Here is a 14,647-nt window from a genome sequence, read left to right on the forward strand (position 1 = left end):
TACAGAATCACTTTCCCACTCCCCCCCCCCCACCGCCCCCGTGAGATTACAGTTGTTAAATTGTAAGCATCTCCACTGCTACTCATAGTCCCTCATCTCCTTCTCCTAAGACAGTGTTTTCATACCCAAGTCACATCACACATACCAGGCACGTCTTTCCTTTCACAAAGCTTAGCCAGATGATATCTCCTTTTGGCTGAGATCAACAACCTTCCTTTTATAAATAATCCTTCTTCCCCCAGCGCCTAAATTCATCCAAGTCTTCATCCTCCACATGGTCCCAGTCCCAGTAGGACGGGCCCTTCTCTAAAAGGAACACTGGATCAGTCACACATTCGGTCCTCTCTACGCCAATGCTGGCCGCGCCCCAAGTGGTCTAGCACACTTGCACCCAAGAAAAGTTACAGTGTGCCTCTTTCCCTCTCTTCCTCATTTCTTGCCACGATTCTGCTTTTTCATGACATCTGTGCTGACGAGATATCTGGTCATCCCTAGGTCTTCCTGCTTTGTGTAACTATGACCAAGTGACTGTAAGGATGGACCACTGTGATGCTGAAAATCTCTTGGTCTTTCCCCCTCTCGGTGAAATGCAGTCTCTGCCAGGAGCCAGGAGCCTTACACCAGAGACTCTTCTCTGCCTCCTAACACACCAACTCAACAGGAATCGGTTATTTAGAGATGCGTACTGCTCTGCAAGATCTAGTCAGAACACCACAGCCTCTGCTAGTTGCAAGCCCAGGGGAAGATGCCAGTTTCCTTCAATTCTGACCAAGCATTTTGGGTTGAATTAAAAGAACATGGCACCACACTCTGCTCTTCACTACACTTCTTCATGAACATACCTATGACATCTGCTTAAATCGTCTGAGCACCAAGCTCTTCAGAGCTGCCTTTTCCCCCTCCCTTCATCACAGAGGGCCAAGGAAGTGCCCGCTGGCCTCAAGAGCTCCTCTTAGGAAGTAGTACCTAACTGGTTAAAGCAGTCCCCCATAACTAGTTCTAGTTCATGGCCTCCATACAGAGTGTGGCCCAGCACTGCTCAATTTGCCATGGGTGAAGTTGACCAGGAATCTACATTCTCTGGAATCTGATCTCAAGTGCTAACCTCCCATTAGCATTAAATACAGTTCACTTTTAGTGTGTCCACATTAAATGCTCAATGAAGAAGTGCTACTGAGAGAAAACATGGAAGGAAAGTTTCCTTCAGAAAGGAACCATGTGTTCCTTCCAGCATGGAAGGCTTGTTTCCATTCTCCCCTTCATTTTTTCAGCATAAATCCACAACTCATTGGCAGGGCAGTCAGATTCAGCAGGCACTCACCATTAAGACCAGAACACTGACAGCATGTAAACAAGGTGAGATGGCAAAAGATACAGATCCATTGATCCTTCCCGATGGAGAACCAAAAGAAAAGCCTCGGAGACAATGAGCTCACACGTGCCGGTGAACACACACAAGAACAAGTCAAATGTCTCAACAAGGATTTACTTTAACAAAACGCACAGGTACGCGATGCTCAAGTCTTACTAGAAAGGAGTCACTTGGATTTCCCCCCCACCTCTCCTTACACAGCACAAGCCAGTGACCAGCTAAACATTCAGACCCATTATTGAATAGAAGGGAGCAGCATCAGACACAAAATCTCAGGCCCTGGTTTTATGTGCCTTTAATACTTTTTTTCCTTTTCTCTGCGTTCACTAAACAGGATTAAAAATTTTCTTTGTAAAGCTACTTTTCATAGCTTTTTGTTTTCCCTTTGTATTTATCATGTTTTTAATTTCTTCTCTGAGGAGGAATTCTCTGAATCTGTATCTTCCAATTCGATTCGGTGCCTTTTGAGGCCACTGTGGCCGTGAACAGCCCTACTGCTGTCTGTGTCTGGGGGGTCAGTGGGGTCCTCTCTCGTTCCAGCACTGGGGGTCTCACAGGCCATTTCAGACCCACAACAATCTTTGTGTAGGAGCGTCCCTGTCAGGGACAAGTTATCATGGTCAGTGTCCGAATGTCCTGGGGAAGAGCAGGCCACTGCCTCCAGCTCCCCGAAGTTCTGCCCATTGTTGTGGGGATGAGGGGGGCGGGGGTGTAAGCGTCCATTGTTGTGGTTGGCACAGATGGTTTCGGGGCTCCGCTCCTCACTGTCATCAGACTGGGTCCTGGGACAGCTGCCAGACCCACTGCTGAGAGTGGAGCCAGATGCCTTGGGGACAGGAGGAGAGGGCGGCTCCTCAGCCCGGCTGCTTAGGGCCTTGCTCAGGGCCTTTCCATTGAGCTTCTTGGTTTCGAAAGAATGTTCTACAGAGCTACCATTGTTAGTGTCCTGTGAGGTATCTTCTGGCGCCTCTGCCCAAGGGTGGCTGCTGTGCTCATGGCCTGAGCCATTGCTGGGATTTCTAGCAGAAGTCCCTTCTTTAAAAGCATCCTTGCTGCGACCTTCAGGGGGCAGGTCCTGGTTCCTCTGGGCTATGGTCATGCTTAGACAGGCTTCCTTACTGGAAGAAGGGGCTGGGTTATCCTTGTGGCTGGTTCCGGCCCTCCCTTCGTCGGCCTCCCCAGCCACGAGGGAGCTCTCTCCATCTTTGTTATTTGAGTAGGAGATATAGGAGTAGCGGAGCCACTTGTAAGCCTTATAAATTTTTCGTTCAACCGACTCTATGTCGGAGGTTGGCGATGCTCGGCTCGGCTGAATCTCCAGGGTGGAAGTGCCCCGCTCAGGGGAGGACGTCGGGGAGGAGGAGAGGTCATCCACTTTGATCTGGGGGTAATCGTAGTTGTCTTCTCCAATGTAGGTGTTGGCGGGCTTGCTCGCAGGGGTGGGCCTCTCTTCCCGGGGTGTCTTCTGTCGGCGCCGCATGGCGTTCCGCTGCCGCGTGGAGGTTCGGCGCTCGTTCAGCTCCTCCTGGTCCTCAGAGCTGCTGGAGCTGCTGGAGCTGCTGGACTCGTCTTCAGGGCTGGGAGACCGCGGCCGGGGGAAGAGATCTGTGTCCAGCTCAACCTCGCAGGCGTTCTCCTCGGAGTCGGACTCGTTGGAGAGGGCCAGGAGGCGTTTGTCCTGGTAGCGCCGCAGGGCAGACAGGCGCTGCTGGCGAGAGGCTGCGTCCTCGCACGTGGGCGGCGGTGGAGGCGACGCCACCGCGTTGGTGGTGGTGACCCGCAGGGGCCCCAGATGGAAGGCGCTGTCGGCATTCTCGTCCACCGTGGGTGGAGGGGAACGGGGCAGCGAGGCTGAGGACTCTGAGTCAGTGTAGCCTGAGCGTTCGCTGACCCCAGCGTGCAGCTGGAGTATAGTGCTCTCACTGAGGTCGCTGTCCGAGTCAGAGCTCCAGCCCTCGATCTCTCGGCGCACCAACGAGTCAAAGAAGGCCATCATCCGGGGGTCTTCCTGCACGGACTGGTTGGCATAGTCGTGTGACAGGCCACTCCCGCTGTTCAGCACAAGGCTGATGTATTCTTCGTGGGTATAGAGGCAGCGGGAATCATCCTCAATCCGTCCGTCTAGGTCTCCTGTACATCCTGGCTGCTTGTATGGGCTCCAGATCTGCACAGAAGGCAAAAACAAAACCAAGGAGGCCTGATTGGGAGGTACTCTAAAGCTGGTAGTGATAAAGAACACTAAGGCAGAGTTTCTCCGGACCCTCCCCTGTCATTTAGCCAGGATTTGCTAACCAGTTTTAAAAATGTATTCTTTACCAGACCGGATTATGTGGGCCACACATGAAAACCCAGGCTTCTAGAGTCCGATGTTGGAAAAAGCATCGTCTAGGACACGGCATCAGCCTAGTGTCGGGAAAGCGAAGTCCCGTCTCTAGGCGTAGCACAGTGACACGCCATCTCCCCTACAGCGCCCCCTCTCCTTTAGCTTCCTGTGTTAGTAGCGTGGAAATTACAACAACCCCCTCCATAATCTTGAAGGGCAGGGGAAGACTTGAAGATTGGCCAACGTGCTCAAAACTCTCAGAAGACTGAAGCTGTGCACAGGGAGGTGCCACTTTTCCAAAGTGGAAACAGACCCAGCAGTCAGTCCTCCGTGGTAGTTAGTATTTCAGCCTATAACTCCACTTCTCCCCAACTGCAACATTTCTATTTTTAACTAATGGGAATTGCTTGTGGAGCTTGATAAGAATAGCCAACTGCCTACACTGCAGTTCCCTCTTGGACATGCAGGCATCAGTTACCCGGGAAACTGGGTTCTCTTAACCAGGTTGCTGCTGGCCTGCTCCCCAACTCTTCTGTTAGCTACAGGAATGGGTAGGACACACACCCCAAGACCGGAGACCCACCCTTTAACAGCCTCCACTCTATCACCAGAGATACAGGCTGACAACCAGAGGATCTAGGCAGAGCTAGGTAGGACTCAAACTCAGGTGTGCCTGACTGCAAAGGCCCAACTTTACAAGTGGAATAAGTTATGCAAAAATCCAGTTCAAGGTAATTAAGCTGTCACTGCAAATGAGAATGCTTAGCTTCACCTGACTGCCAGACTGGTCCATGGAGCAGCTCACAGAAGCTCAGTTACATCAGCCGGTAGCCATGGCAACTCAGATGAAATTCCAGGCGATTTTCTTGCCTGACAGGCTGGTGTCTATCTTTAGGCACCCAACCCAGAAAACAGGGCTCTTCATTCTCTAACCTGGATCAAGACAATGCCTTTGCTTCCCCAAAGCTACCCAAGGACAAATTCACCTCCTTATGAGCACTTTCCTGAGGCCCAACCCTTCCCATGCTTAACTTGCAACTTCTGGGAGGCAGAATCTCTTTGGAGGATCCCCAGTTCAAAAGGGGCTAGAAAAACCTAAATTAGCTCTTTTCACCAATTCTTACTTTAGATTTATTCTTCTTTTGACTTTGTTCCCTGCCCACAACTCCTCAGGCGTTCTCCCGTCTCCATCTTCATTATGTGACCCAGGGGAGGTTTAAGTAGTGGTTCTCACACCCCAAAGTGCGCAAGAATCACCTGAAGAGTCATAACAGTGTTGACTCCTGAGTCCCACCCGTAGAGATTCTGATTCACTACATCACCACTGGGTACCTGGGCTCTGCATTTTTAACAAGGGGAGACCAACATTTAAGAAACACTAGTATACGGTTAGAAAATAGTGGAGGGGCACATGTGTGGCTCAGTCTGTTAAGCATCTGACTCTTGATTTCGGCTCAGGTCATGATCTCATGGTTCATGAGTCTGAGCTCTACATCGGGCTCTGTTGCTGACAGGGCAGAGCCTACTTGGGATTCTCTCTCCCCCTCTCTCTCTGCGCCACCCCCACTCTCTCTCTCTCAAAAATAAATATAGAAAAAAAAATTATTTTTGAGAGAGCACAAGTGGGGGGAGCAGAGAGAGGGGGACAGAGGATGCAAAGCAGGCTCCATGCTGACAGCAGCGAGCCTGATGTGGGGCTCAAACTCCCAAACCGTGAGATCATGACTTGAGCTGAAGTCAGACGCTCAACTGACTGAGCCATGCAGGCACCCCCCAAAAAAAACTTAAAAAAAAAAAAAAAGTTTAAGTAGCAGAAAAGAAAGGATTTTTCTGAGGAGATTCTCAAATTCTTTGTGAGACCCAAAGTTTGGGAAACATTCAGATATGGCCTTCAACAACAGGCTCAAGCTACGAATGACTATCTCTGCAAACAAATGTCCAAGGGAAAAGTTTGGTGGCTTAGGAAGGAAACTGGAGGGATTCCAAAGGCAAAGTCCTTAGGACTTTTTGGGGCCTCATTCTATATTCTGGGCCAGATCTCTTACTTTCTCAGTTTAAAAATGGTGAAATGTTACTAACCATGTTATCTAATATAAAGATGAATCTATATGTGCATCACAGAAACACAGAATTTGTTAACAGAAGTACAAAATATTGAAGGTGGGATGCTGGTCCAACTATCCAACAAACCAGTTTCTAGGTTCTTTCTGATCTATTACCCAGCCTCCTATTTCTTCCTTCAGGAATGAAAATCATTAACACTGAAAGTCAGCTTTTATTTGGGCTCTGGAATGTATTAAGCTGAGGTAGACTTTCATTCCTGAAGCTTAGAGTAATGGAACAAACCACTGGATCAGGAGACAGGAGACTTGAGTGTGGGTTCCCACTCAATTCCTAGTTAGCTGGTTGACCTTGGATAAAGCTCAACCCCCTGATCTAAACAGTGAATTAGATGGGTCTTATCCAATCCTAGGATTCAGAGCAAAACAAAACCATCATGCCAGACAGGCAGTTTTCAGTCCTCAAGGGACTTGTAGCACAGAGCTGCTGGGGCTGACAGAAGGGGTAGGAACCCCAGCTCTGTGGCCTCACATAGCCCTGGGCAAATGACTTCACTCTCGAAAGTCTCTTTTCTCATCTGTAGAAATGAAAATGACAAAATGACATAACCTATACCACAGCACAACAAAACATGGTGCTTTCTCTTTCACTTGGCAGCTGAACACCGTAACTAGAAAGTCTCAGACCCATCCTCAAAGAGACTTTTGAACATCAGAAGGACTGACCGTCGCTATTATCTTAGTCCTCATCCTTAAAATGTCAGTTTCAAATATTTGTGAAAGTGGTTATTTCTTTCCACTGAAACAACTCAGAAGTAAAGCAACGAAAACACAACTTCTTTTAAAAAATTTTTTTTAATCTTTATTTTTGAGAGTGAGAGAGAGACAGAGCATGAGCAGGGGAGGGGCAGAGACAGAGGGGGAGACACAGAATCTGAAGCCGGCTCCAGGCTCTGAGCTGTCAACACAGAGCTCGATGTGGGGCTCGAACTCAAGGACCACGAGATCATGACCTGAGCTGAGGTCGGATGCTTAACCGACTGAGCCACCCAGGTGCCCCCAAAACACAACCTCCTGTTGCTAACATGTTAAATGTGGCTAGATATGACTCCTCTAGGGGCAAGGTTCATGAGAAAAGGAGGGATGAGCAGGTTCTTCTCCAAGCCCAGTGAAAAGTTCAGTTCAAGAGACTGCTGAGGGTAGGGCCCTGCGGTGGCTCAGTCCATTAAGCATCTGAGTCTTGATTTCGGCTCAGGTCATGATCACACAGTTCATGAATTCAAGCCCCACGTCAGATTCTGTGCTGAAAGTGTGGAGCCTGCTTGGGATTCTTTCTCCCCCTCTCTCTCTCTGCCCTTCCCCTCCTCATTCTCTCTCCCTCAAAATAAATAAACATTAAAAAAAAAAAAGGCTGCTGAGGAAAAAGATGCAGTTCAATTCTTATTTAAACATCATCAAAATGGAAAACAATTAAGTAGCAAGTGTTCTGATCTACATAGGTGACCATGACAAGCCTGATGTAGCAGCTCTAAGCCTTCTTCTCTTTGTGATATTGTACTAAATTAAGAAATTTGTCAGGGGTGCCCGGGTGGCTCAGTCAGTTAAGCGTCCGACTTCGGCTCAGATCAGGATCTCATGGTTCCTTGGTTTGAGCCCCATGTTAGGCTCTGTGCTGATAGCTCAGAGCCTGGAGCTTGCTTCGGATTCTGTGTCTCCCTCTCTTTTTGCCTCTCTCCTGCTCATGCTTGGTCTCTCTCTCTCTCAAAAACAAATAATAAACATTAAAAAAATTAAAAAAAAAAAAAAAAAGAAATTTGTCCATCTACCAAGAAAATCTATACAGACAGAGACCTAAAATTGCTACTCAAGGGTTCTCCACACTCTCTAATCTGGCTTCCAAGACCTTCTGGGCCCATCTCTTGCTAACCTTCCTGCCTTATATCTTAGATCTCTCTTCTTGTGCACTTCATTTTGGCCAAACAGGATCATTTTCTGAACAGGTCCTACACTTCACTGTTTCTGAGTATTATTTCTTAGTATAATGCCTGGAACACTGTAGGTGATCAATAAATATTTACTGATTCAATGAAATAATTAACTACCCATTCCCTCTACTTAGAATGTTCCTGGTATCTTATTCTTCTTCCTTTTACAGTCTTTATTCTTCAAAATCTAGTTCAAATATTTCCTGCCTGAGGTTACCACAGACGGGAAAACTCTCTTTCCCCCAGAGCATTTTGTTTATATCTCTTATGTAGGTATTGCATTTTTTCATTATCTTTATTTCTTGTCTCTCCTACTGGGTCATCAATTCCTGGGGGACCTGCGTTACCTTTTTTTTCCTTTATGTTCCCCATAGGCCCTAGCACAAATGGCATACACAGGTATATCATAAATGTCACAAGTATCATAATTGAATAAATGAATACTGGTCTTTGAGGGAAAAAAATGTCAGCATTTGTCCTATCTTGCCCCTCTGTGTTTAAATACAAAACAAACCCCCTTGTTTGCTCAGTGTGGACATTCAGGGAGTTAGAAAACTGTTATGGGTGAGAAGAGGTTGGCCCTGACAGCAGGGATTCTACTCTGAGTTAAAAAGGCAGCAGTAAAGGACAAGGGAGAAGGTGAAGTGGAGAGAAAAAAGAGCTCAGACTGGGCTAAAACATTATGCTCTTGGGGCCATTGGTCCTCTCAGAAATAGCAAGCAGGAAAGTGACACTTATTAAAATAGTCAGAAATTGTCAGGCACAGGCAATTCACAAGGCACTCCTGGATGGCAAGTCACTGTTAGCATCCTTACTTGACAGATGGGAAACAGACTCAAATAACTATTCAAGGGCACCAGTTGTGTTGACTTAAGGTTTCAAATGGCTAATCAGGCCTCTTGGTAGGGCAGCATTCAGACCCCATGGGAACCTGGAAGCAGTGAGTTCCATAGTTAAGTCTGGATAACCTCCCAGAGAAAACATTTTCTTCTCTTTCTCCTCTGAGAACTTGGCTAGTTTCCAAACATGACCTTTAGGGTAAGGCCTCCAGTTGACTAAACAATAAATGGGGAGACTAAGTACAGAAGCATCCCAGAGTACATAGCCAAACAGGAATCTCTCTTCTAAAGGAGATGTCCAAGCTGGGCTCTGAGAAAGAGAATGACGTCACCAGGCCGAGAGAGGACATGCTACTGTGCCAACCCATTAGTCATCGGCCAAAGGAGAAGAGAAAGCAATTCAAGGGACAGAGCCAACTCCACAACTGCTCAGTGAAGGACTCTTAAGATGACCACCTCTAGCAGGGGCCTCTGGCTGCCTGCTGCCTTCCACCAGCATGGGAGTGTGACAGGACATTGGGAAGAACAAGAAACAGGGCTCTATCCTAACTACCGCTAATCAGCTGTGTAATTAACCCCAGATGGGTAGTTTATCATTTAAATCTCATCATCTATAAAAAGAAAAAGTCCATAAAAATGATCCAGAAGTCCTGCTCCAGGTCTGTGGAAAAATATGTGCAATCATGAAAGTCAGTCCTGATCCATAGGACCAACAAAACTTAAATAAAGGAAGTTGGATTAAGGATAAATAAAAATACGACCCATACTCCAACATTACATTTCTGACAACTTCCCTTACTCAGATATAACTTGAATAGTTAAAGAAAAAGAAAAGGAAAGGGAAAAAGAGAGGGAGGGAGGGAGGGAGGAAAAAAGGAAGGAAGGAGGAAAGAAGAGAAGAAAATGAAAACTGGTTTTCAATGTCATTTTAGGATAAAATATGAGGAGTTTTATCTTTTGGGGGGATTATCATCCATCCTTACTTAAAAATCAAGTTATCAAGGAGTCCTGAAGAATTTATCATTTGCCTCAAACCTTCATTTTCTCCAATGTGGAAAAGGGTTACTAACTACTGGAATGTGAGTGATGTCCTTCTGTGGACACAGGCCAGGCTTGGTCTCTTGGTTGCAGGTTCCAAATACATTCCTTGGCTGGGTTCAGTTCATTGAGTCGATGTGCAACTAATGCAAGTGTTTAGCTTCAATCACAACCACATGCAGTGGTTTTTGATATGTTCTGAGACAATTTAGCTATGGTTCTGGCAGTCACTTAGTTATGTCTGTGCCATATTAGCATAGCAATTAATGCAAAGTGCACCCGAGTAACTGAGGGGACAGTGGCTTCCAGATGAGGCTTGGAAAACAGAACTCATCAGACTCCAGATCAAAAGCTATTGGCAACGTAGTGGCATACAAATGGCATCTAGTTTCAAAGCCTGGTGACTATTTTTAAAAGAGGTCCTGAAAGGAGGGTTTTAAACCACTCTTTTTAATATCAATTTTTCAGTATTCTGTAGCATGTGAAAATAATCGAGAGGTTTTTAAAAGTAATCTGTGCCCAACGTGGGGCTTGAACTCACAAACCCAAGATCAAAAGTCGTATGCTCTACTGACTGAGCCAGCCAAGTGCCCCAAAATAATTGAGAATTTTGATAGACCTTTAGTATGTTTAGATATGAGGTCCTATATATATTGTTCTAGTTTCTTCCCATTATGAATTGTAATAATTTGTTTAAAACAGTTAGAAGGGAAAGATGCCTCACCTTGATAATCTTTTCTACGCCAGAAGAGCAGATCATGTAGGTGTGAGGGTTAAATCGGACCTGGTTAACAATAGACCGATGCCCTTTCAGCACCATGAAGGCTCCGTTGACCACCCTACCAATGCCACCTGGGAAGACAGAAGGAAACAAAAATCAAATGATGAAATGGAGCAAAGTAAAGAGGTTCCAGTAATGGCAGACAAACAGTTCTGAACTGGAGCCAAGATTTTTTATTAACTATGCCACCAGCAGAATGCTTAATCTTACAGATAAAGTTGCTATGGAAAGAGGGAAGATGAAACATTCTCTCAGCATATGTGCTCTTACCAAGAGCCTTTATTTAGCCTGTAAGCATTGCCCACGCCCACCCCCTGCAATTCCATTGTCAATGAAGCCACAGGCACTTAAAACATTTCTCAAGTTTTTGATCCCCAAGATAGAACCCAAGTGTTACCTTAGAAAAGGCCAGTCATGAGCAAAATGAGACTGAACTACTTGGGAACAGTTAGGCAGCTGAGCCAGGGACATGCAGAACCAGAAGCATATAATTACTTAAATGCACAGAAAAATCTCTCATCTACTTGCCCTCAATTTCTATGATGAAGGTAGCAAACAAAACAAACATATGAAAACCACGGGGAAAATAATGGAAAAAATCCTTTTATTACCCTGATAATGGGGAGAGTTAGGGATAAAGAAAGGAGATCTGGGCCACTTCCCTAATAGGAAGGGCCCAAGTACTAAGAATGTGAATTAGAGTAAGGGCCTTAAAACCGTCACATATGTATTAAAATCAAGAGGCCACTAATAGAAAGCTGTATTTTAAGGACCGTCCTGTAGGCTTTCTTCTTCAGTGACTGAGAAAAGCACCAGAGGCCTGGAACATATAACACAGATGAAGATGTCATCATTTATACACTTGAAATAATCTCAAAGGTTCAACTTCACTGGTAAGGGCATCACACACAACATACACATCCATGTTCTGAACAAGGTCGCTTCTGAGCAACCATCAACAGCTTAGTACACATAAGCCAACCTGTGTCCCCAGCCAACTGGCAAAATGTGATGCGTTCAGACACAAACAAATAAGTATCTGTTTATCTAAGCAATGAATACCATCTTAGCCCCTACCAGGAGCTTGGCACCACTAGGGCACAAAGTATCAATCAGTAGGCAGTCTTGGCTTCACATACCTCCACCCCACTCCCAACTCCACCTTGTTTAAACATTCATTCCAGACATTTCTCATCTCAGTGTCCTAGAGGGACAATGACTAGGAACAATATCCCTTCTCCAGACATAATCTGGTTCTGGAGAAGGTGTCTTCTTCTGCTTTTGGCCTCCTGACACAATTCCTCTTGTGACTCATGGAAGATATCCCTCTTTATTGCCATGTACATATATATCTTTTTTATGACAGTGAGAGTTTTCAGACTGCATTGATCTGTTCCTTGGTAGTGCCCACTTAACTAGCACTAGGTGCTTATTCTACTTGGTAAGTGACAAAAACGTCCTTTGCCTAATTTTCCCACCATAGTTGACATTATTAATGTTTGAATTATCCAGGATGTATAATATACTTAAAGTTATCCATATCTCAACCCAACATCATCAAGTTTGCTAATAAACCTTGGAGAGTGACTAGACCATAGAATAAATGTGTTTTCATGGATCAGGAAAGGTTAAGCACTAAAGTAGGCTGCCATGATGGGAATCCCTAGGCAGCCTGAGTGTACTGGGTTCCTAGACTGGAGTGGGAGGAGGGGAAGGTAACTTGAGCCTAATCAAAATAAAAATAAACTTGAGAAAATTAAGGACAAGAGATCCATGGGAATCTAAACCAGTCGTCTCAACATAGGGATCTTACCACCCCCCAAAGATTTCCCTTGGATTTTTTTTTTTTTCTTAATATAAGGTTGATTCAAAAAGTAGCATTCCCATTCATGGTTTTCTTCTGAATTCTACTCATACCTGTGCTGGGGTAGTCACTTAGCAAAGAATCTTTGGGCTAAACCTAGTACTGATCTCTTATTTAATCCTACTGCCTCCAAGAAAAGTAATTTAAATGACTCAGAGAATGTGAGTGATTTCTTCCTAACCATACAGCTAGTAAATGGCAGAGTCAGGATATGAACCAGAGCCTGTTTGGCTGTAACACCCAATATCCTTTCCACTGTAACAGTGGCCTTTAAGAGATGAAAGGATTTGAATAGGGATGGAGTCTGAAGCTCATAAAATCTTTCTAAATCTTTCTGGCAGTTATCATATGGGTTGGTTGTTTTTTTTTTTTATAAGTCATCAACTTAAGAAAGGGGAAGGGGTAGACTCTATCCAATGGCATCCTGAGTACAAGCTCCATAGTATCACCACAAGACATTGCCAACACTGAATAGTTCACGAAAGTAGAACTGGCTCTCTTGTGTACCTAGAACTGGGGGCGCAATGCCTGAACCAAAAAGTACCTGCTTAGTAAGCACTTGTTGAATGGACAGTGTTTCAGGAGACGGCAATTCTAGAATAAATACCACCAAAGGAGGACAGATAGAGGATCTCATGTCTTAAAGAATCAACTACCACAGAACTAAATTTTATCAACCAAACTGATCTTAATCTGTTAAAGGTTATTTGGAATACAATTACAGTAACTTTTGGACTTGCAGAATAAGTGAAAGGGTACCCACATCTGTAAATTGAGACCATGGGAAAACTTTCTATTGCTCTTCCATGCTATGTGACCTCATCTGATTTCTCTTCTTGGCAGCAATTTTTTTAAGTTTATTTATTTATTTTGAGAGAAACACATATATCGCAAGTAGGGGAAGGGCAGAGAGAGAGGCAGACAGAATCCCAAGCAGGCTCCACACTCCCGACATGGGGGCTCAAACTCACAAAACTGTAAGATCCTGACCTGAGCTGAAACCAAGAGTCAGATGCTTAACCGACTGAGCCACCCAGGCACGCCAGCAATTTTAATACAGATCTTCTCTCCTTCTTCCCACCCAAACTGATACTTAGGAAATCTGAAAAAGAGGAAATCCATAGAACCAAGAGACTGATGGTAAAAACAGGTACAGGAAGAATTACGGCTGCCATGTGTTTAAGGTATCCAAGGCTGTGTACTCAAAATCAGAAAAATGAATGGGTTTCAGGGAGGTTCTCGATAGTCCTCCTGGTTTCCAGGTTTGAATGACTGAATATAGCTGATAGTATATAGTTAGATACAATGATTTTTAGAGAATAAATTTTTATCATTCCTGGAGATTTGTATAAATAAGATTTCTTCATTCTGAAATGGCTAAGGTCAAGATGCTACTATCAGTAAAAACTTGGGGTCTCCCCTCTCCATTACCTAGCCAGACCATGCCCATCGATAGCAGGATCAAGTTGGCAGGAGTCAGGCAGGGAATATTTTTTTCTAAGAACTACATAATCTACACACTCTCCCTTCAGGATCATTTCTAAGACTGTGGTGACGGGACTGGTGAGGGTCAACCTCACCCCATGAGCTGAGTCAAGACCTAATCACTAATAATGGATACCAATGAAAAAGCACATACCCGGGAAGAGCCACCTTACTCATTTTTGAGCTGTCATTTGTTTATACACTTCTGTACAAACCAATGATCATTGTGCTGGGCCATCTGCTCTGTCTGGCCCAACCAAACATGTTGGCATCATTTTGTAGGTTTTTTTTTTTTTTTTTTTTAAGTCAAGGCCAAAGTTGCTATATCTCCATCTTTCCTTTGGTTCAGAAGGGATGCCAGGGAGGTGAAGAAGGCTATAAATAGGCTTTACCTATTTTACTGCAAGAGTTTAGAAAAGAAAAGGAGTGGGCCTCTCATAAGATTCCAGTATCAGTAACTGACTATCTTAGCAAGATTCCAAGAAACACAAGGGACTCAGAGAAAATACCTTACTTAGAACCCTGATAAAGACCTTTCTAAAATGCCAAGGCCAAGCGTCCCTCCAGAGAAGACAAGGCGCTAAGTGTATAGGCCCTCATTCCCCCTTCCTTAGCTATGCTCCTCTTCCTACAACATTCAGCCAGAGATTTGTCCCCTTAGGACTTTCAAGGGTCAGGACAACATTCCCATTTCTTGCCAACTTCAGTTACTTCTGTTTGTCAATTTTATTTGTTTCAACAAAATCCTCTAAGAATGACTATGCTTTCAACTCAAAAGGTAAAAGCAACCTGGTCAAGATTTCTTGATGCTTTAGTCTAACACAATTTATCAATCACATTGGGAAGAGGTCTTCAGTGGCACTTGGGGCTATAGAACAGGACACTTAAGTATTTTGTAAT

The 14,647-nt window shown here is 44.8% G+C and overlaps 1 protein-coding gene across 3 annotated transcripts in view; it reads right to left on the reverse strand.

Moving 5' to 3' along the window:
- Positions 1-1,468: 1,468 nt before the first annotated feature.
- DCAF5 (DDB1 and CUL4 associated factor 5) overlaps positions 1,469-14,647 on the reverse strand; it is a 104,022-nt gene continuing 90,843 nt past the window's right edge. For all 3 annotated transcript variants that reach the window (XM_042989975.1, XM_042989974.1, XM_042989976.1), the window contains exons 8-9: positions 10,342-10,469; positions 1,469-3,536 (exon numbers count right to left, since the gene is read on the reverse strand). In XM_042989975.1, coding sequence (XP_042845909.1) covers positions 1,767-3,536; positions 10,342-10,469 — 1,898 coding nt within the window. In that variant the 3' untranslated portion in view covers positions 1,469-1,766. The remainder of the gene's footprint in view (positions 3,537-10,341; positions 10,470-14,647) is intronic.

Source organism: Panthera tigris, chromosome B3, assembly GCF_018350195.1.
Source record: "Panthera tigris isolate Pti1 chromosome B3, P.tigris_Pti1_mat1.1, whole genome shotgun sequence".
NCBI lineage: Eukaryota > Metazoa > Chordata > Mammalia > Carnivora > Felidae > Panthera > Panthera tigris.